The sequence below is a fragment of the Rissa tridactyla genome, chromosome 1 (genome assembly GCF_028500815.1).
Source record: "Rissa tridactyla isolate bRisTri1 chromosome 1, bRisTri1.patW.cur.20221130, whole genome shotgun sequence".
Lineage (NCBI taxonomy): Eukaryota > Metazoa > Chordata > Aves > Charadriiformes > Laridae > Rissa > Rissa tridactyla.
This window is the reverse complement of record NC_071466.1, coordinates 27,758,430-27,778,501: the sequence shown is the minus strand read 5'-3', so window position 1 is coordinate 27,778,501 and position 20,072 is coordinate 27,758,430. Positions and strand designations below refer to the sequence as shown.

At 42.9% G+C, this 20,072-nt stretch overlaps 1 protein-coding gene across 9 annotated transcripts in view; it reads left to right on the top strand.

Annotated features, from left to right (window-relative positions):
- STARD13 (StAR related lipid transfer domain containing 13) overlaps positions 1-20,072 on the top strand; it is a 310,108-nt gene that overhangs the window by 154,991 nt on the left and 135,045 nt on the right. Inside the window, exon 1 of one of the 9 annotated variants that reach the window (XM_054188963.1) lies at positions 8,005-8,315. The exons of the other annotated variants lie outside the window; for them this stretch is intronic. Within the exon in view, the coding sequence (XP_054044938.1) occupies positions 8,192-8,315 (124 nt within the window). The 5' untranslated portion in view covers positions 8,005-8,191. Of the gene's footprint in view, positions 1-8,004; positions 8,316-20,072 lie in introns of those variants that run through there. 9 annotated transcript variants of the gene reach the window in all.

Sequence of the window (20,072 nt, the reverse complement as noted above, 5' to 3'; positions counted from 1 at the left end):
AATTAAGTTGTGGCTTCCAATCCCAAAAGAGGAAAGAAAAATATCTTAATATTTTCTAGCTTTCTCCCATGTTGTTTGATGTTACTATTTACATAATAGTAATTTAATGTCACTATTAAAATTCAGTTCTCTGAAAAGCAAATGGGTGCATAACATAGGTTTTTTTGCCTCCTGCATGCAGAAGTTGGAGTCTATTTGGAAGACCACAAAAAGTTATGCTTTGCATGGTGGACTATTTCATTTCTCACAGTGGGATTCTTTTATAAGGACTATGATTATACAGCAGCACATCAGTGCTCTCGTAAAGTCTGCTGCCTACCGTGCAGTGACACCTTATAGCTCACCTCGCTGTGCATATACGTCGTGTCATCCACATAAAAACATAACGTGGCTTTCTCTCCAAGATACTGAATCTTGAATGAATTTATGTCATTATGTGAACCTCCTCAACCTACATGAAAAGGCAGGAAGACTGTAAGCAAAACTGAGGTGAAGAAGCTACAAATTTGGTGTCACAAGTATTTTTTAGACTTGCAATTCACAGCTATGCTTTAGCCTACCTGATTATGTGAAGCCATTACTGAAGCAATATTGGACTTCTTTTGGTAACTTTTTTTTTCTCCAAAGCTTTCTTGTAATGGTTTCAAGGGCAGTACTACAGGCCTGTTCGTGTTTCAACCAAAAAAAGTAAAACTCTCAGTGACTCACAGTAAACTGTTCTCTGTACAGCTCTAAGAACTGAAACTGCAGTTGTTACTGCTGATTTGTTAATATAACACAGACATCGACATTTCCTGGTTACTGTAAACACTGAAATGCTTTTGGAGTTAATGGAATACAGGTGCTGCCTGACGCTACCAAAATGTTCTCACAGAAACAGAGACATTTTTGGATGGAAAGAGCTGCAGATCCACCTAGTCCAGCCCCTTCTTCACAGCATGAATATCCTGCTTCTCAGTGGGAATACCCAGATACGTTAAATGTCACGAAACAAGCATTCTTCCTAAGCTTAACCTCCTTTATACTAGCAGGAATGGCCGTACCACTTAGCCTGCTGGAACAGAGAGTTCTGTAATGCCAGAGCTGGGTGATGGAGGGGGCTTAGGCAGGCTCTGAGCCGGCTGGGAAACCTTCCCAACGGGGCTGTGGGAAATGAGGCTTACCATCGAATCACCACCAGCCTTCACTTTGAGTGAGACCCAGACACAGTACTGCCAGCAGCCGATCGGCCCTTCTTGACTGTGGAAGCAAGAAGAAATGTAAAATCAGTCTTAATGGTTCGAGATCCTGCAGAACTGTTTTAAGTTAACAGGGGTTGACTTGGGCCTCAGCCAAATTTTGATGCTGGTCATTATAATCTGCCTACCTGAAATTCTATCCCCTATTGCAACTGGCCACAACATTATTTATTTCCTGTCCAAAAACACTAGTAGCATTGCATTTCAATTCTATTAAATGTATATATATATTAAAAATCTGTTAAATAAGTTAAAATAGTAGCTGTGTGACCAGTAATGAAGGAAGCTGTGTAAAAATCCATAGCTTGCAATATATTGGTACTTGGCAATATGCTCCCGTCAGTCAGTAGCCCGATTACTAGGAAAGTGTGTGCTCATGAGTATTTGTGTATCTGAAGAAAGTTTGTACTCTTATAAGTAAATTGGTTTTGGGAACAATTCCTTTGCATTGTTGTTAGAACCTCTTGTCAAGATTGATCATGTTTTCCTGTGTAATCCAGAAGAGTTATAAAAAAAAGAACAAGTTCCCAGGTCTCTGAACCAATATCCAGATACGGTGTGTGCTAAATTGCCACTGACTGCTGCAAGGCTTTTTTACACAAATTTTCCAATTATTTCTACTGTGATGGTAATAACAGTTGGAAGTTTGGAAAAAAAATAATAACCTTGGTTTAGACAAGGTCCCAATACGATATTAAGGAAATGAGCACTTTGAGAGCAAAGAAAGATGTAGTTTAGAATAACACATTTTTGTCAAGCAACTAAAAAGGAGGGGAAGAATCAGACACCAGAAGCTGGAATGAGAAGAACAGGGGCAATATTCTGTGCTGAGACATTTCTTGTTTCAACATAGCTGCTCAATTTTTCAAGGGCATTAATCATCTCAAAATTTCAAGTTCTGGTCCAGTGAAAAGCCACTGTATCTACACACATAAAATGTATTCCACTTTCCCAGTTGCTCAATCATTGAAGAATTGGCTATTTCTACAGTGACCGGCTTTTTCCCAGCCCAGGCTTTCATATCTGCAACATACTATATTTTAAAGATGTCCACAGAGTGTCTTATGAAAGGAAGTGAAAGTTTATTGGCACTTGGTTTGTTTTGTCCAATCTTCTCCTCTGCTATCTGAGAAATGTGCAAGTGCTTTTGTGGCTGCAATTCTTCAGAATTTCAGCTTAACTATCAGCTTAATTGTCTACTGTTTAGTGAAAGTGCTCTGTTTACTCAGACAATAATCCATCCAATGATCATTTGTGCCACAGTTACCTCCCTGTCCCCTTTTTCACCATTCTCACAGAACAGAGCATCCTCCTACCTGTCACGCAGGCCCTTCACCTGGAGTTCGTCATTCTCCTGTGACAACTCAGGCTGAGTTAAGGACACAAGATTGGAGAAGTAGGAGGGTTATTAAAAAATAATCTGCAAGAGCTAGATACAACTAGAATGTGAGATGGAGAGAAAAGTCCAAGGTAAGGCTGGCCAGAATGTGAAAATCCTGCTCCATGGTAAAACCAGGAAAATGGTAGTTGTTTTCCAGAAAAACTGTCATTTTCTTTAATTTTTATTCTGTAAGAAATGATTTTTTTTGTCAGAAGGAGTTTTCCAGGTGAAAATTCATGGTTGGAAAAACTTTCATCCCATGTTTACCATCTCATCTTTGTTCTCACTTACTTTGCCTTGATAAACACAATTTGGTCAACTTCAGTGCATCCCAAATGCAAATATACTCTGGGAGTTCTCTGCTGTCACTATTCATTGCAGCTCATCCTGCCTTTATGTTGCATCGAGCAGAGGCTACTTGCCTTAAGGCTGAAGGCCCTTCCCTTCCCTATCTATCATCTGTTTAATATTAAAAGCTTGATTCCCACAGTCTGTCTGTACAGGATGCCAGCTTTTGTTGTCTACTGTGTTTTCTATGTGCCTACTATGAGTTTGCAAATACACATTTGCATGCTTTCTCTAAAAATGCCCCTTATCCTTGGGACTTGGTCCTCTGAATAGATATTGACCTCCTTGGAGACCCTCTTGCTAACTTGCTTTGCATCGGTGCCTCCAAAAACTAATTCTGGTGTGCTAACACCAGTAGTTACGCCGCTGGCCAGTATTGTTTTATTGTTCTCTGGTACTCCACCCTTCCTACCCCAATTAGCTCTTCTCTCCACTGGTGTCTTGTTTTATATTTAGCTTGTAATATCCTGAGGGCAAAGACTGTACTTTTGCCCCATCCAGTTTCTGGTTCTAAGTGTTTTGATAATACAGTTTATTATTAATAATAATAATAATAAAGTACCATCATCTGTCCTGTGGATCGAAGAAAAGCTTCATTCCCCCCCCATCCCCTCCATGCCAGTTTTAGCAAAGGAGAGGGAGCACAGTCAAACAGCAGATAGTTTGTAGTCTGGATCTGAGCATACTTAGAGCCTTTTCACAGTGAATACTGCAAGAAGGCCTGTTTATTTCAGCATTAATCACTGTGAACAAAAGTGAAAGAATTTGGCCCCGACTAATGAAAGCCAGCAGCGCTCTGCTGTTGGCAAAGTGCAGAGCGATCCTTTCCCAGAGCTTCAGGAAGCTGAAATGGAGAAGGATGAACAGATAGGTGCCAATCTCTTGATAAACGTCGAAAGAGTGAAGCTGCTTTATAACTGATCCTCGTTAAAGCTACCTTAAAATTATGTTAATTTGCGTATGTAAATAACAAGCAGGAGAGAGTGCCAGGGAACAGGCTGGAACATTTTGTCCTCGTTCACAATGATTCTTATTTTTCTCTATCCAAAACGTTTGTTTGTTTACTTAGATGTCAAAGAGGACACCTACTCATATGCCCTTGGTGCTTTTCACATAACTTCAGCCACAGAATTAGTATGCAATTCACTGCAGTCTGCTGTTAGGAAAACAAGCCATGGAAAACCTCAAATCTTTTCTTCCCTTCCAGTGGTAACCCAGACTTACAACATCACACTCAGGACGTTTAGCCTGTGACAGAAAACAAATTCCAGAGCTCTAGGACCCCCAAAGATCATTGCCAAAGTTATAAATATTACTGGATGTATTTACAAATAGGCTGGCTGAGCTACTATTTGAAGCTAGAAAAGCACAGCCGCACCGTATAATACACTTCAAGGAGCTTCTTTAATTTACAGTCAGTTCCTGAAGAATTAGATGTATTATAAAGTCTGGTATTGCACTGATTAGCATCAGTGATCCTGTAGTAGTACTAATTGATTTCCTCTTTTGCTTTATTATTGCTTTTTAAGAGATATAAGCGTAAGGAGCTTGTGCCCGCTAAACAGCACACAGTAACCAAGGACGCACTCTTCCCACATTTTCCTCTGCAAGACGCACCCTGTTTTGTTCTTCTACAAGCAGACAAATATTGTGAAGTGGTTAAACTAACAAAAAATCCTGGCTCACCATAATTAAGGTCTGGAGGGGGAAAAAAAGGAAAGAAGTTGTACTTTTATCATAGTCTTTCAGTAGTTTACAAATGGCAAACCAAGATGTAGTCATTTTTCTCATTCCTTAGGCCTGATTCTGTTCTTACCAGATGCAGGGGAGCTTTTACAGTGACTTTATTAGGACTAGATCGGGCTGCATAATGGAATCTGTAACAAATTAAAAACACATTGCTAATTAGAGGCCAGATTATTATGTAGTATCAATTAACTTGGCGTTTAATTACCATGGTGATTGGGAGGCACTATAAATTGCTAAATATATAATTAGAACATGAGGCTTCTGTGCCACAGTGGCATCAGAGCACGGGTGTAATTAGCTTAGATTTTCCCCCAACATTTTACATGCTTGCAAGATTTTAAGACAGACAAAATACCACTGTCATTCCTGCCAATATTCTGTTATCAATGAGAAAAGACAAGTATCATTCATAGTTCAGCTTCTTTTAAGGCAACTGGGAACATCCTCCTTTCATTTTATCATATACAGTGGTTTTGTTGCAGTTACTCTAAAGAGAACCGTTTTGGTATGACTAGTATCAAGCAGGAAAACTGCTGTTTCTGTGGAAAATGCGCTTTCCTTGTCTTTCTCCCAGAAATGTTATCCATCCTTGTTCAGGATGTCAACATGTTTCAAGCTGTAGACAAGAGCACTGATCAGTTGGCTGCTTATGCACTTAACCAACAGATGAAAATGCGTGGAGGGAGACCAGAACTTTACCTTTTGGTCATGCTTTCTGACATCCTAAAAGGAAGTGAAACATCTTTGACCTGTGAATGATCCCTAACACATACCTTTCTTCAAGCAGGTTGTGGAGAACAGCTCTTATTGTAACTGCTACTACTAGGTGTAATACATCAAAAATACCTGTGTTGGTAACTCGACTCCTGAAGAGCTGACTATGATTAAAGACATAAAATAGGAACGGGCCAGTTGCTGCATGAGGTATTTTCTCATTACTCAGTAACACTGTTTCTTTGGGGAGAAAAGTACAGTATCTGATCTTGCTGCTGGATTTAGTTTTCCACAGTGAAGTACGTGAAATTAGTAAGATTTTTGTCAGTGCCTGCCACAGAGTTTAATCTAGGCTTGCCAGTTCAGTTCTGCTGCTGATTATGAAATCTAGCCGTATCACTGGAGTTCATCTTAGCAACCTGTGGTGAGATAACACGGTATTCGCAATTGCTAGTATCTCATTGCTAATTATCTGCTTTCAGTAAACCTGGAAGTCTAGGGACATTTTTGATAAAGTAACCTCTTCAAAAATGGTGCAGAAGGGAAGAGAACATCTTTTGTTGTACTGCTACATTCTGGCCATCACAGAAAGCAACTGAAGAAAGGGAGATCTATCTTCCAGACAGGCTGGACACGGTAAGAGGGAGCATTCAAGTGTGGCTGCCAGAAAAGCACTGAGGAAGGTTACAGCATTAGCTGAGACTGGTATTTGTGGGTAACGACACAGCAGTATGACACAAACCCTTCAAAACTGATTTTATGATTTCACCTTTAGACTGTGTGTCACTGCTGATCTTTATAGGGCAGCAGAGTACAATGTCAGAAGTGAATTTCTTGTCTCTACCTGGTTCCTAGCGGACAGGAGCCCATGGCAAAAAACAGGCATCGTAGGTTTTGTGTACCGGTAATGGCTGCATTGGTAGGGAATTAAATAAAGTGAGGCAGAGGTCAGTGGCAGATTTACGGGGCAGAGGAGCTGATTGTAGGAGCTGTAATCCTCTCTTCTCCCATTACCATCAGCAGGTGTTTGCTCTGGATCATGGGATGTGGGCGTATTTACTTAATTATGCTGTCCCCTTTCCAGATCTTGGATGCATCCGTCCCTGGAAAGGCATCCCTTTTCTTGTAAGAGTTTGTCCAGTCATTTGGAGGACACCGTGGGTGTAACTGCAGGAGGAGGAGTGACATACAACATCTTCACAAGTTCTCGGCAAGCATATCGTCTCCGCTTCATCAGATATAGTAGAGTAGTTTAAGGTGAACCTTTTAAGAACAGGGACAACAGAAAACAAATTCAGATCAGAGAGTAAGCAGAAGGCATTATTAAAATTGAGTGGTGACACGGATTATGTCTGTTTGTTTGCTTTTAGCTTCCATGGGTATTGCTGGCATTGCAGCTACGGTTTTAATTTAAACAAGATGGGGATATCGATAATGTTTAACATGACTGCTTTACCAGGGTATTCAGCTGTTTCGGTGAATGGCACTCACTTTCAGGAAGATCAGCCTCTTCATTGCACATTGCGAGTACTCTGCAAAAAGAGTAAGCAATAAGTAATGGTTTGTGACTAAATGAAATGAAGCCCCTGTTCTTCTCAGCTATGGGACGCTCTGCTGCCAGCTGTGCTGGGAACCATCCCCTCCGCCGGTGGCCAGGGTAGGGAAGGGGCCACTCTTACAACTGTATTTCCCAGATTGCAGAGGAAGCAGAGACCCAAAATTGGTTTCCTAAATGGAATAAGGGCCCCGATGCTCCTCTCTGGGTTGTCCAGGGATGGAAGACTCAAGATTCCTTTTAGTCTGCAAATGTGTGCAAAAAGGGGCTGCCAAGGTTTAGTTTTGAAAGCTTTTAGGAGTGTAAGCACTTGTTAGAGGTGATGCTGCAGGGGGGTAGAAGGGATGAAGCGGGGAGAGGCAGGTGGGAGGAACACAGAAAAAGAGGGAAAGAGATGGGAGAGGCCATGTTGCGAGGACTGTGGCTCCAGCTCGAGTCGAGAGTTGATAAAACCTCGGAAAAAAAACCCCGAACAACTTTCTTTTGGCAAAAGTCGTGGCGTGGGTTAAGCACCTATTACAGCTTGCGGAGAAAAAAGAAAAGGCCACCCGCTGCCACCCAGGTTTTGTGTCACCTCGGTGCCGGTGACCTCTCCCGGGCGCGGCGGCCGCTGGCTCCTGGTCCGAGGGACCACCGAGCCCGGCAGGCGCTACTGGGCCCGGGCGAGCTGAGGCGGGCGGCGGCGAGTGGGAGCCCGCGGCCGGGCGCTGACAGCGGGGGCGGCCGGAGGGTGCTCGGCCGGACGGTTCCCACATGAAGGGTCCCAGGCACGGAATTTAGGAGCGGGGCCCGGGGCTGCCGTTGGCGCTTGAGCCCGCGGGGCGCGGGGTCCCGGCCGGGCCGGGGGCGGCCATTTCCCTCAGGGGCGACCCCCGGTCCGCAGGCGGGGCAGGAGCCGGGGCCAGACCCCGGGGCACCTTCCCCGCCCCGGCGGGGGGCTGAGGCGCGGGGGAGGGAAGGAGGGAGGAGGGCGGCGAGGCGCCGGGGCGCTAAGGGAGGCTGGCGGCGACGCTGCTGCCCCGGGGGCCGGGGCGGGCGGCGCTCAGGTGAAGGGTCCCGCCCGCCCGGAGCGGCGGTGAGGCGGGCTGCGGCGCGGCCCCGCCGGCCCCATGTGGCCACCGCCGCCGCCGCCCGTACCCGGCGAGGGGAGCCGCCGGCGGCGCTGAGGAGCGGGGCTGCCCGGGGCGGCATGAGGAGCCGCCGAGGATGAGCAGCCAGCGCCGCCCGGCCAAGGCGCAGCTCCGGAGGTCTCTGAGCGAGCAGCTGCGGGACTCCACCGCCAAAGCCTGGGACTTACTGTGGAGGAATGTCCGGGAGCGGCGGCTCGCAGGTCAGTCCCGCCGTGCCGCCCGAGGGGGGACACCCCGGGGGTCCCCGCTCCGAGGGGACGCCCGGGGGGGGGGGGGGGGGGGGGGCACGACGACACCCGCCCCGCTGCCGCGACGGAGCGCGGAGACCTCGGGGCTTCGTGTCGGGGTCTGCCGGCAGGGATGCCGGTGGCAGTGGCCGGGCAGGTCGGGCTGCAGGGAGGAGGCGGGGTGCGAGCACCCCTCCAGCACCTGCCCGGTCCCTGGTGGGCACGGTGGGGATGGTGCCACAAGCCGTCGGGCTCGGGTCTGAAGCTGGAGGTCGCCCCACGTCGGAGGCACCTTCTGAGCATCTCAGAAATGAAGAGGGTTGACTTTGCCCCCGGGAAGCGGGCTCACCTGCTGGTCTGATCAGTTTTCTAAGTCACTTGCAGGGCCAGGTGGGTTCCTCGTAGGGTTTGCGTGTGCGGAGCGCTGCAACTCCCAAAGAAGAATGGTTTGTTTGAGTTCAGGGGCTTTTATAGCTTTAGCTCACCTAACTGCTCTGGAAAACCAGGCTCCTGCAGTGTCACCAACCCCAGGTGGAGACCAGAAGGACACAGAGCTCCAGTAGGTCGGGTCACATTTAGAGCACTGCTGTCGCAGCAGCACATTCGCTGTACGCGTGCAAAAATACCGCTAGTTTGTATCTGTAAAATACTTCATGAATTAAAAGATCTAGACGGTACAGGCAAGTGCAAGGTAAAATTATACTGGAAAACAATACATCAAGATTCATGAGCAGAATCATGTATAATGAAGGCTAATTTGTAAAGATGGATTCCTCTGCCACATCCTACAGCATTGTTAGGAGTTTGGTGACCTTGCCTAGGGCACTGTGACATACTGGTATTGTATAATACAGAGGTAAATAGTGTATGAGATAGGTGTCTAAATTGTGTCTACAGCGCATTAGTTCTTATGTACATACAATTAAAATAACAGAAAAAAATTGCATGGTAATTTTTTGAAAAATGAATCTCAAGTGGGTAGCTTCAGTAATGAATTGCTAATTTTGTAGTGTTATGGTTACCCAAAATATTAATCTGTCTTTACATGTAATGTACTTATTCCTATATTAATAGCAGATGCCAGGAGACATTCAGCAGGGATACTGTTGGCTATTTTTTTCTTTTTTGGTCAAAGACAACTATTGCTTGATTGAGCAAAGGACCTGGGCAGGCTGCCATGAAGCTGTAGCCAACTTCTTAAAGCAACTGGGTATTAAAATTGATGGAGTCGGACTTTTTATTTAAGGTGGATAGAATACTAATGTCCTGGGTTTATTCACTGCCATAATTTAAGTGCTATTCATAATATGCTGGTGAGACACTGATACACACGCCCTTTAATTAAATGAATTATCTGACAGCATAACAAAATGTGTACAAGTAACATCTGTTGATTCCAGAGATGTTCTCTTGTTCAGACGCTTTTATGTCTCTGGGATTTTTGTCCTTGTTTTTATATTTATTTGTCCTTCTGGCCCCTGTAGCTGCAGTGCATATTCCTATGCCTCTTTTTCCAGCTTTCATTAATGAGAAGGCAGGGAATTTAAACTGATCTAAATGTCTCATTATTTGCTATTTGCCAGGCCAGCTTCTTCTCTATCACAATAGATCTGATCCCAGTCAGGTAGATAGTTGCACAAGTTCCCTTTTTTTTTTCCTCAAAGTTGACGTTGTGGTTCAGCCCTGACAGTCACAGCAGTAGTGTAACTGGTAACTAGTGTTTAAGAGCAATGACCAAAACGAAATGCAGTTTTAACCATCAGTGTGCTGTCGTTATTTCAACCATCAAGACAAATAAAGATTTGTGATTAAATCATCATTGTGATGATGGCTTTGCAGGGACTTTTGGTTTATTTTAGTTTTTTATTTATTTGTTAAGGCTGCAGACACCAGTTGACCAACGTATACCTGTAAAGAAAGTAAACTCGAGACAGCTTAATTCATAAAAATGAGATAATCGTTGGGGTTGGGCGAGACGCTGGGAGATCTCTAGTCCAGCCCCGGGCTCAGAGCAGGATCAGCAGTGGGAGCAGGGCAGGTTGCTCAGGGTCCGTGTGGTGGAGCAGAGGGCAGCAGTACACGGTTGGGCAGCAGGTATGTGAGCTGGAGCAAGGAGCTGAACCTTGGCTTGAGCAAGGAGAGAGATGAACCTTGGCTCGGCTGCTCTCAAAGAGGCAGATGGCATGGCTGGGTTGCTGTGGGAAGTAACACTGTGCACAAAAAGGCTGATACAGTGGGCTCCTTCCCTCCCTCGCCCTCCACAGCAGAGGTGATGAGCGGCAGCCTGGCTCCCGTCGCGCTTCAGGGACAGGGCTGCTCCGTACTGTCTCTTATTCAGGATGGGTCTGTGGTGCCCAGCAGCTCTTAGTCACTCTTTCTGATTCACTGACCGGGATTTGCTTTTTTAAACAAGGAGTGTACCCGCACCGTGCCACAAATGCCAGCCTGAGTCTTTCTGTGCTTTTCATAATTTTTGCAGAGGTAGTTTACACTGTTTTCCCACTGTGCTTATGGTTTAAGTTGGGTTTCACAAACTGATCGGGAAATCAACCAGAATTTTAACTCCCTTGTTGGAGCGGGGACCTATTTGTCTGAAAAGTTACATAAAATACTGTTGTTTTAATGTAATTCCAAACTTCTGTGCCATTATTGAAAGCCATTGCTTTAGGAATTTGACTTAAGTATTTAACAGACTCTTAAAAAGTGATGACCCTAAGGTGATTCTGAGATCCCTGCTCAAATCATGACCACCTGTTACAGTAAAACACAAGAAGTTGTAGCTGTTACATCTGTGGTGTGTAGGTGAAAAGTGCCACCCTCTATCTGTCATTCTTTCAGTTACTATATACTAAAAAAAAAAAATCACAAAGAATATATTTAAGCTTTGAAGCTCGTACTTCAAAGTCAGGAATCACCAGAGGTAAGGATGCTTGTTGCTGCCTTATTGTGCAGCCTCCTCGCAGTGTAGGGTTGTCTTTTAATGACACGATCACATCCCCCTTTTTTGCACAGAGCTTTTCTGCCTCATTCAGCACACAAAGTAAGGATCCATACTGATGAATCTGTTAACCTAAAGCCTGCTCTACTGCAGCCTTTTCAAATCCTGGACTGAGCACAGAATTACAAATTCCCTCAAGTGCTCAAGAGCATGGTGCTTAGGAGTACTGAGTCTTGCGTACTTTGTACCATTAATGTTTTAATATTTAGAAGCTGTAAGGTTGTGTTGTTCCCATTTTACAGATAGGAACCAGAGGCACAGTGAGACTGAACTCAGGACTATCAATAATTCTGAGTGTTAGAACTTGAATCTTCTACTTCAATATTCAAATTATGGCTGTCAGCGTCTCCTATTGCGCAGCAGTTGTGCAAATCAGCCTCCAGGATCTATGAGTAACTTGCAATTCTTTGCAGTCTGGTCAGATTTTGTTTCAAGTGTCTTGCTGAAAACCAGACAGAAAGGCTTGGAACCGCAGGGGCACTGTTTACTTGGCATAGTCCCAGAAACACGATTTTTTTCCTGTGTGCTGTCTCCCACCCTTTCCTGCATGCCTTCCAGCATCTGCAAGAGATGTAGCAGCAGTCCTGCAGCTGGCTTAGCTGGGTACGTGCCTCTGATACGCGACTAGATCGTTGTCCATCATCAGATGGGATCCTAGGGAAGTGCATGTGCGGATGAGGTGAAGACTGTTGTAGTGCCTAATGGGAGGAGGGTTGAGTTAGGATTAAACAGGTGACTTAAATTCTGAGACGTCCTGACATTTGAACACTTGACTTTGTGACCCTAACATTCTTCTAATAATAGAAAGTTTTGTCTCTAATTTCCTAGGTTTGGCTTTTAACTGTGGCTTACCAATCCACAGATTGCTGTTGGGATTTCTGCTGTGTAGGGCTGTGACTGCTTTGTCTGCAGCGTAGATACACCCTCAGCCTTTTTGCCAAACCTCTTCTCACCTGAGCTTCATGTCCCACAACACTCTGTATGTTCTGTGTTCTTGAAGAGGTTACATCCCCATTTGATTTCCTCTAGCTCTTCAGGTACAAGTCCTCTTATCTCTTCATTGACGTCCTCCCTACTGCCTGACTGCAACAGTGGTATAGGACAGGACACCCCTGAGCACTGTCCCAGATCCTACTTCGCTGCAGAGCTCTCTGTGAGCAACTGCCTGGGGTGATTTTGGGGTAGGATCTCGGAAGCTCCCACCCTGTTTTGGCATTGTCCCAGGTAAATGGAATTTGTGGGCAAATTTTCTGCCACATCTCTAGTGGTTTGCTCAGACTGAAATTCCAAAGTTTTATAACTTGGCCAAGTTTGGACAGATTTTTCCGAGACCAATGCTAGGGTGACTCTTGAACCTTTGCAGTGAGGGTACAGGTTTCTGTTTCAAAGGATGAATCATAGAATGGTTTGGGTTGGAAGGGACCTTAAAGGTTCCAACCCCTGCCATGGGCAGGGACACCTCCCAATAGACCAGGTTGCTCGAAGCCCCATCCAGACTGATCTTGAACACCTCCAGGGATGGGACATCCACAGCTTCTCTGGGCAACCTGTTCCAGTGCCTCACCACCCTCACAGTAAAGAATTTCTTCCTAATATCTCATCTAAATTTCCCCTCCTTCAGTTTAAAACCCTTACCCCTCGCCCTATCATTGCACTCCCTGATAAAGAGTCCCTCCCCATCTTCTCTGTAGGTCCCCCTTTAGGTACCGGAAGAATGCTATAAGGTCACCCTGGAGCCTTCTCTTCTCCAGGCAGAACAACCCCAACTCTCTCAGCCTGTCTTCACAGGAGAGGCGCTCTGGTCCTCGGATCATCTTCATGGCCCTCCTCTGGACCTGTTCCAACAGCTCCACATCCTTCTTGTGCTGAGGACTCCAAAGCTGGATACAGTACTCCAGGTGGAGTTTCACCAGAGTGGAGTAGAGGGGTACAACCTGCTGGTCAGCACTAGTTTCTCAATGAAAATGTACAGAGGGACAACATACCATGGACCAGTTTCATCTTAGAAATGGATGACCGGCAGCACCAAAAATTGAAACAGGAGCATGAGGCAGGTTCATGATTAAAAGAGAATTTTAGTCTAAAGAAGCCAAAATTAAGATCTTTAAATGGAAAGGTTTAGAAGACCTACTCTTAGGTATCCTTAACTGTTAGGAAGACCTTATAAACTGATTTCCAGCTACAAGTATCTCTTCAAATGTGACTTCAATGCATTTATGTCAGAGATGAAACCGAACATTAGCTGAAGTAGGGTAGAAAATGGAGAATAATTTGTCCATCAGAAAGTAATTGCCACGTTCAGCATTTGGCAAAGATGCCAAGGCAATGCCCCTTCTCCTCTCAAAAGTAACTTGTGGTTGGTTTGGGGGTTACTGTGTTTTTATTGGGTGCAAATGGGCAAGCCTACGTTTGTAATTGCACCTCTGGCGACATGGTCCTCCCTGGCACCAGCTGATCTGTTGATCCTGGGGAATAGGGAAGAGAAAAGTGGGTCTTAAAAAACTAGTGGTCACAACCAGAACTATATAAATTTTAGCACAGTTTTCAGTCATGCCTGTATGGAGGCAAGAGCAGCCATATTTCTGGAGTCTAATTAAAGAAGCTTCAAACCTATATGTGCCTCATAGTTTTTAGTTTTCAGTTAAAATGAAACATTTTTAAGAACTTGCTTTTGCAATTTTGTACTCTGTGAAGCAGAACTCTCTATTTCTGGTGTATTGTATCCTGAGGTCAGTGTTGGGAGAGCCCAAAGGAAACCTGTGTACCAGGCTCCCAGGTCCTCTGAGAACCCCTGAGTAAAGGCAAGAGTCCCAGTATGGGGCCAGCCTTGAGTCGGCTGCATCTTGATATTATTCTGTTACTGAAATTTCTTCTTAATTAAGACCTTTGTGTACAGTGCAAAAGCAGCAGGTTCATCTAATTAAAACTCTTCAAGAAAATAGTGTTTTGCCAGGTCAGTTTTCATTAGGGAAAGTGGGAGATGTGTATGTGAAAAATCTGCTATTTGTTGTGGCCAGTTTGTTGGGCATCCTTTTATTTTCTGTTTTACAATCACACAATACATTTTTGGAAAGCAAAGAGATGTTGCAGTCTGGCCCCCCACCAGTGCACTGGAGAGTAGAAGATGCCGATTCTCATGTATGTTGATAAGATATATATGTGTAAATTCCCCTCTAACCCGACCCCATCAATGGGAAAAGAGTGCCTTTTGTCAAGGAGGAAAGTTATGAAAGATGTTCTTTATTCAGGATGGAGTGCTTCAGGGAAGAAAGAGAGTGAGTTAGGAGGGATTTGCTTGGTCAGGCACTCCAGGAAATTTTCTGCTTTTGTATCAGTCTTAAAGAAAAGGCAGCATCAAAAAAAGTAGTCATTGATCTCATAAATTATATTAATCATGCTATATTTTCTATATTAATGTTAGGATTTTGTATGTGAATCTCTTTCAAGTATGTAGATGCTCTTCTTTGCATGCAAGTTGTGTCAGAATTCTGTAATTTCCATCTCCTTCCATAGACATGCCCTGAAGACCAACGTTTTGAATCTGAAAAGGGGGCGATGGTGGCAAAATACCACCATTGTTAGTTCTGCTGCTGCCGGGTTCTCATGACCCTCAGCAACAAGAAGTTAATTCCAGAAATACAATTACAAAAATACCAATGTGCTTGACCTGCCAAGTATTTCTGTATCAGCATGAGACTGCAGAGGGGGGTGATGGAGGACTCCCCACTGTCTCAAAGTCCAGAGAAAGATGTGATTTTCTCGTACCCACTCCCGTGGCTCCGCTGCTGTTTGCTGTGTAAGGTTTGGAGTGACTCTGGAGGAGCAGCAAAGGTTCCTGGGGCAACAGCAACATTCATCTTGTGGTTTTACTTTTAATATGTAAATTCTGTATTTGAACAAGTCTTGTTTCCATCAGGGAGATACATCAGAGATTATTTTCCTAGGAGAAATTCAGTTTTGATTACTTAATGTCCTAACATTATGAGATAGAAAACTCTGCTGATAAATTGGGGAGCCAATTTATCAACCAGTGCTGGTAATAGAACTGGATACCATTTGAATCGGTCAGTTTTTATTTGATAGATATTTAGAAAAGGTTCTTGAAAGGTCTCCTCCTTTCTGTGGCTTGGCTGTTCACTGATTTAGACGACACATTAATCTTTAGAAAATGTGCATGATTTTTTTTCTAGGAAGTTATGATGTCAGTCCTTTTTACAGTACAACTTTCTTGTTTTGTTTTGCTGCTGACTTTGTGTGGTTCCTTGAGCCTCCACAAGTTCTTTCAGTTCTCAATAGACAAATATTTCTCCTTATTTCCCTGCACATATACGTGACCTCAATTCATTCCACCTGTAGCTGTGTCCTACATGTCTAGAAGGCTGATAGCTCGTCAGTATGCTACACCATGCCTTTATGGAGGATTCCTGTAAGCATTGTAATTATTGCTGATGTTTGCAGACCATAATAATGGAAACAAATCATAGTACTGATTTTCTAGAAGCAGTGTATATAATACAATACTGTTTAAGTTCCTCTGTGTTTAGATGGATGTGTTTATCGGTACTCATATTTTTCTGTGATACATAGCTCATATAGACTGATACAAATACTTAACTTATTTGTCTGACATTAAACTGTAATGGCGTTTTTCCATCCCAAGGTTGCTTCTTAATACCAGTCATGGCATATTAAATTATGTATCTTCTCAGTTATTTCCTATTAGGTGTTTTGTATTTATTTGTATGACTGTAATTCTACAGACCACTTTCCATATCTTCACGCAAGTGACTTTATTTATAATACTAACTATGCCAGAACATGTATATAGAACATTTATATCCACAATAAACTTTTAGCTGCTAAGTGAACACCATAATAATTCCCATCAATACAGCCTTGTTGGTGGCGGCCAGCAAATTCCTAAACATGGGAAATTTCTGGACTCAGTAAGGCCCTGGAGACTGAACTCCCACTCTGCTGCTTTACCAGCTACAGAAGGATGTGGTGTTTATTTTCAGGAATCAGTGCAGTTTCAATTCTGAATTTTGTGTTATCGCTTTTTGTTTGAATAAAGAAAACTCTTCAGAAATGTCCCATATGGTAATGTTTTTAAGGATTCTGAGAACTTAGATGACTTACCAATTTGATTTGTGCAATACTTGCCAGGCAATGGTATTATTTCATAGCAGTGTATTTTGTATTTCGTGCGTTTCTTGTGAGACAGCTGTTCTGTCTTGCTGTTCGTGATTTCTTTTGGTTTTCTGTCATAGCATGGCCAATTCCCTTGGTGCTGTATATCATAATTCCTTTAAAAATCATTTATTTGGGTCACAATTCATTGAGAAACCCAGCTTTCACTTCAATTGAAGCATATTTTAATAGGAAATTTGAAAAGAAAAGCTTGAAAATGTGAACTTCAGAGTCTGAAAAGACAGAAAACAAACAAACAAAAACGTATTCTGTAAAATATCATAGTTTTAAGCCAGCCTCATGTTTTTAAAGAAGTGATGCCTGTCTTATGGTTCTTGAAAATTTAGTTTTGGGAATATTACTTTGAATTAATAAAGAATTTGTGATGGTTTCTTCTGATTATTACAGGCTTAAAAGTATGACAGTGTAGGAGGTTCCTTGACTGACATTAAAGCACCACAAGAAGACTGCACTTCTGTAGCTCCTTTGCACGTCCTGTTTACAGTTCAAAAATGAAAATATTTTGACAATCAGACCGTCCTGGTGCAGTTTATATTGCAAATAAGCAAAGATCGAATGCACACAGATACGAGTGCAGCAAGTAGCTGTGGTACAAGAAGGGATCAAGAACAACTGCAATTCATGGCACTTGATGCCAAAAAAACCCAAACTCTGAAAATCAATTTAGTTAATTTATGTAATAATCAATGTCATGTGAAATACTCTGCCTGTCGTTCCAGTAGAGGGCAGTAATTTACATAAATATCAATTAGTATGTCTACACAACATGCATCACAGAATACTAGACACAATAACTGTTTTTATTAAGACAGTGCAATATTCAAGGCGTACTAAGTCCCTCACGGATACAGTGCCATCCAGAAGTCTAATTTTCTGTGCTTTTGCAGCAGGACTTAATCACATTTAACTACAGTAGAGTTTTTGCAAGTTGTACTCGGCTCACTAAACTAAATCACCTCCGCACGCCCCGATGCTTCATGCAGAGGTGTGCAACACATGCCCCCAGTTAAATGCCATAAACCCCCCAGTCTGAGGGACTGTGACACAGCTCTTACATTATTTGGGTCACTTGAGGCAAGAAGACATGCCAAAAAGTATGTGTTTGGCTCCCAAGGCAATCACACAAAGTCCGAAACTATGCAGTGCAGATACGGCCTCTCTCACCTGCCGGGTGCTGGTCTGGAGCAGCGCGTACAAACAAACTCTCCATCCTTTGGCACAGAGTCCTGAAATTACTGCCAGCAGTTACTACACTTAGCAACGTAGAAGTAGACCAAAATTCATGAGAGTTAAAAAAACGAGACGTTTTCAGCTAGCATGCCAATCAAAACTCAGACATACTCTGCTGTATATAGTCATCAGAATGAATAGTATTTCAATGGATAATTTCGCTGAGATACTGATTTTTTTTCTCTGTTGCTGCTGAACAGAAAGTATACAGAAAAACTTTTGTGTCCAGAAATCATTTCTACAGATCCAGCAACATGCTGTAGTACAGTGAAAGAGGAGGCGCTGAAAGTTATAATCATTGTGTTTCTTTAAACTGTAAGAATTAATTCCTAATCTGTTTCAAAAACACTACCACTTGAAATTTATGCTTAGCTAAGAACTGTTTAAATGGCGAGTGTTTCTTTAGCATGAAGATAAGTTCACTAACTCCAAAATAGCTTTCTTAATTCTTTCAATACTTTACAAATTTTTCTTGTCGCAGATATAAAATATTGTGGGAATAATCAGTTTCTTCCGTTGCTCGAACTAAATGAATGGTGGTCCGAGAAGCCAAGCAGCATGTTTTCTGGGGAGGAGGGACTCATGTCCCAGGCCATGATGATGCGGAAGACACTGAACCTTCACAGGTCATTTAATACAGCAGCGCTTTAAAAAAAATCCCAGAACTAGAGTATTGGTTTTGTCTTAGAAAGAATTTAAGGGGAAATTGCCTTCAGCACAGAAGCATGGTTCAAATGTACCTTGTATCACACGTAGATCTGTCTGAATCTGAGCTAAGAGTAGCTTGAAATATCTTTGTATTTTGTCTTTTGTTGATGAAATTTAAGACGAAATTCAGGGTAACTGCCAGCTCCAGGAAGGGGATAGCTTGAGGGAATGTTGAAAGAGTTAAGTCAAAACCAATGTTACCAATTACACTTCTCTCAGTCAAAACACTGAAAAATTACACTTAGCATTACAAAAAAAAGGGTTCCTAAAGATTTAGGAACCTCATGCATTGGTTCATAGCTTGGTCTTCCCTAAAGTGCGTTGCATACATATGTGAGTTTATTTTGGATTCACTGCCTGGAGGAGTGAGGACCTGAGCATTTGTCCCGACTTTTAGGTTATTTTCAATACCTCCCATTCCTCTAGTAAATGCACGTCCATTTCCCCACCGCAGTCCCACTCATCCTGATCTGAATGACACGCTGTTTCATAGCTTATCCAGAATAATGCCATGGTAAATTATTTGAGACTGTGCGTCGTTTCTGTGTCAGCTGACTGCTGAAAGAATATGTGATTGGCATCTCATGGTCTTGCTCATTTTAAGAGGTCTCTTTAACATAAGAACAGATTTTATCTAAATAAATCAATTTTACAGGGAGATTTCAGCCATTGGATTTGTAGTAAGAAAGAAACTTTTTATTTATGATGTTGGAAAGACCACAGCTGGGAATGCACCCATTAGTAGACACAAACAGATGGATTCTGACAAGTCCATGAACTATTCACACTATTTTTTAGCAAATATTTTGCAGCAATCTTAACTTGCAAATGCTACTCCAGAAACAAATATGGAACTATCTGTCTGTCTCAAGGCACAAAACAAAAGAGTCATGAGTGACTTTAAAATACTGTGGCTTGAGTATGCATACACTTGAAATTTAGGAAGGAGTGCTTTTAATGGAGAATAGTTATGCCTTGATGCAATAAATGTTTTGAATTATAAATAAAGTCATAGAGGGTAGGGTGTCTTTATAGGTGTAGTGAAGTGAGGATGTTCAGCAAAGACTGAAGGTTTCAGAACAAAACTTGTAATTTGATTATGGCATTAATTCAGCAGAGCATGTAAATACTTTGTAAGTTTAAATGCTTATGCGTTTATCTCATGTGGACTCATCTGTTTCATTGCATTTAACCTCTAAACCAGCACCATATTCTTTTTAAAAATCTTATCTATTAAATCAGTGTGGTAGAATGTGCGAGTTCATCAGAAACATGAAGGTAGCAGAACATCCATATTTCTGGCATATAATAAAATAGAGGACACTATACCTAATCTGATTCAAATAGAGATCAAATACTTTTCAGAATCTGGGTTAGACAAGACACCATCAAATAAAATTGACTCTGAAACATCTGTTTTGTTTTATACAAAATCATAAACATGCGTAATTACAAAACGGCCTAAGCTGTTCCTTTTGAAGGCACTCTAAACAGCAAGGACAGCAGGACAAGTGTTACAAAGCCAAGGCACATGCATTAATCATGGCATGGCAGCATTTTAAAGAAGCTATCAAATTCAGAGG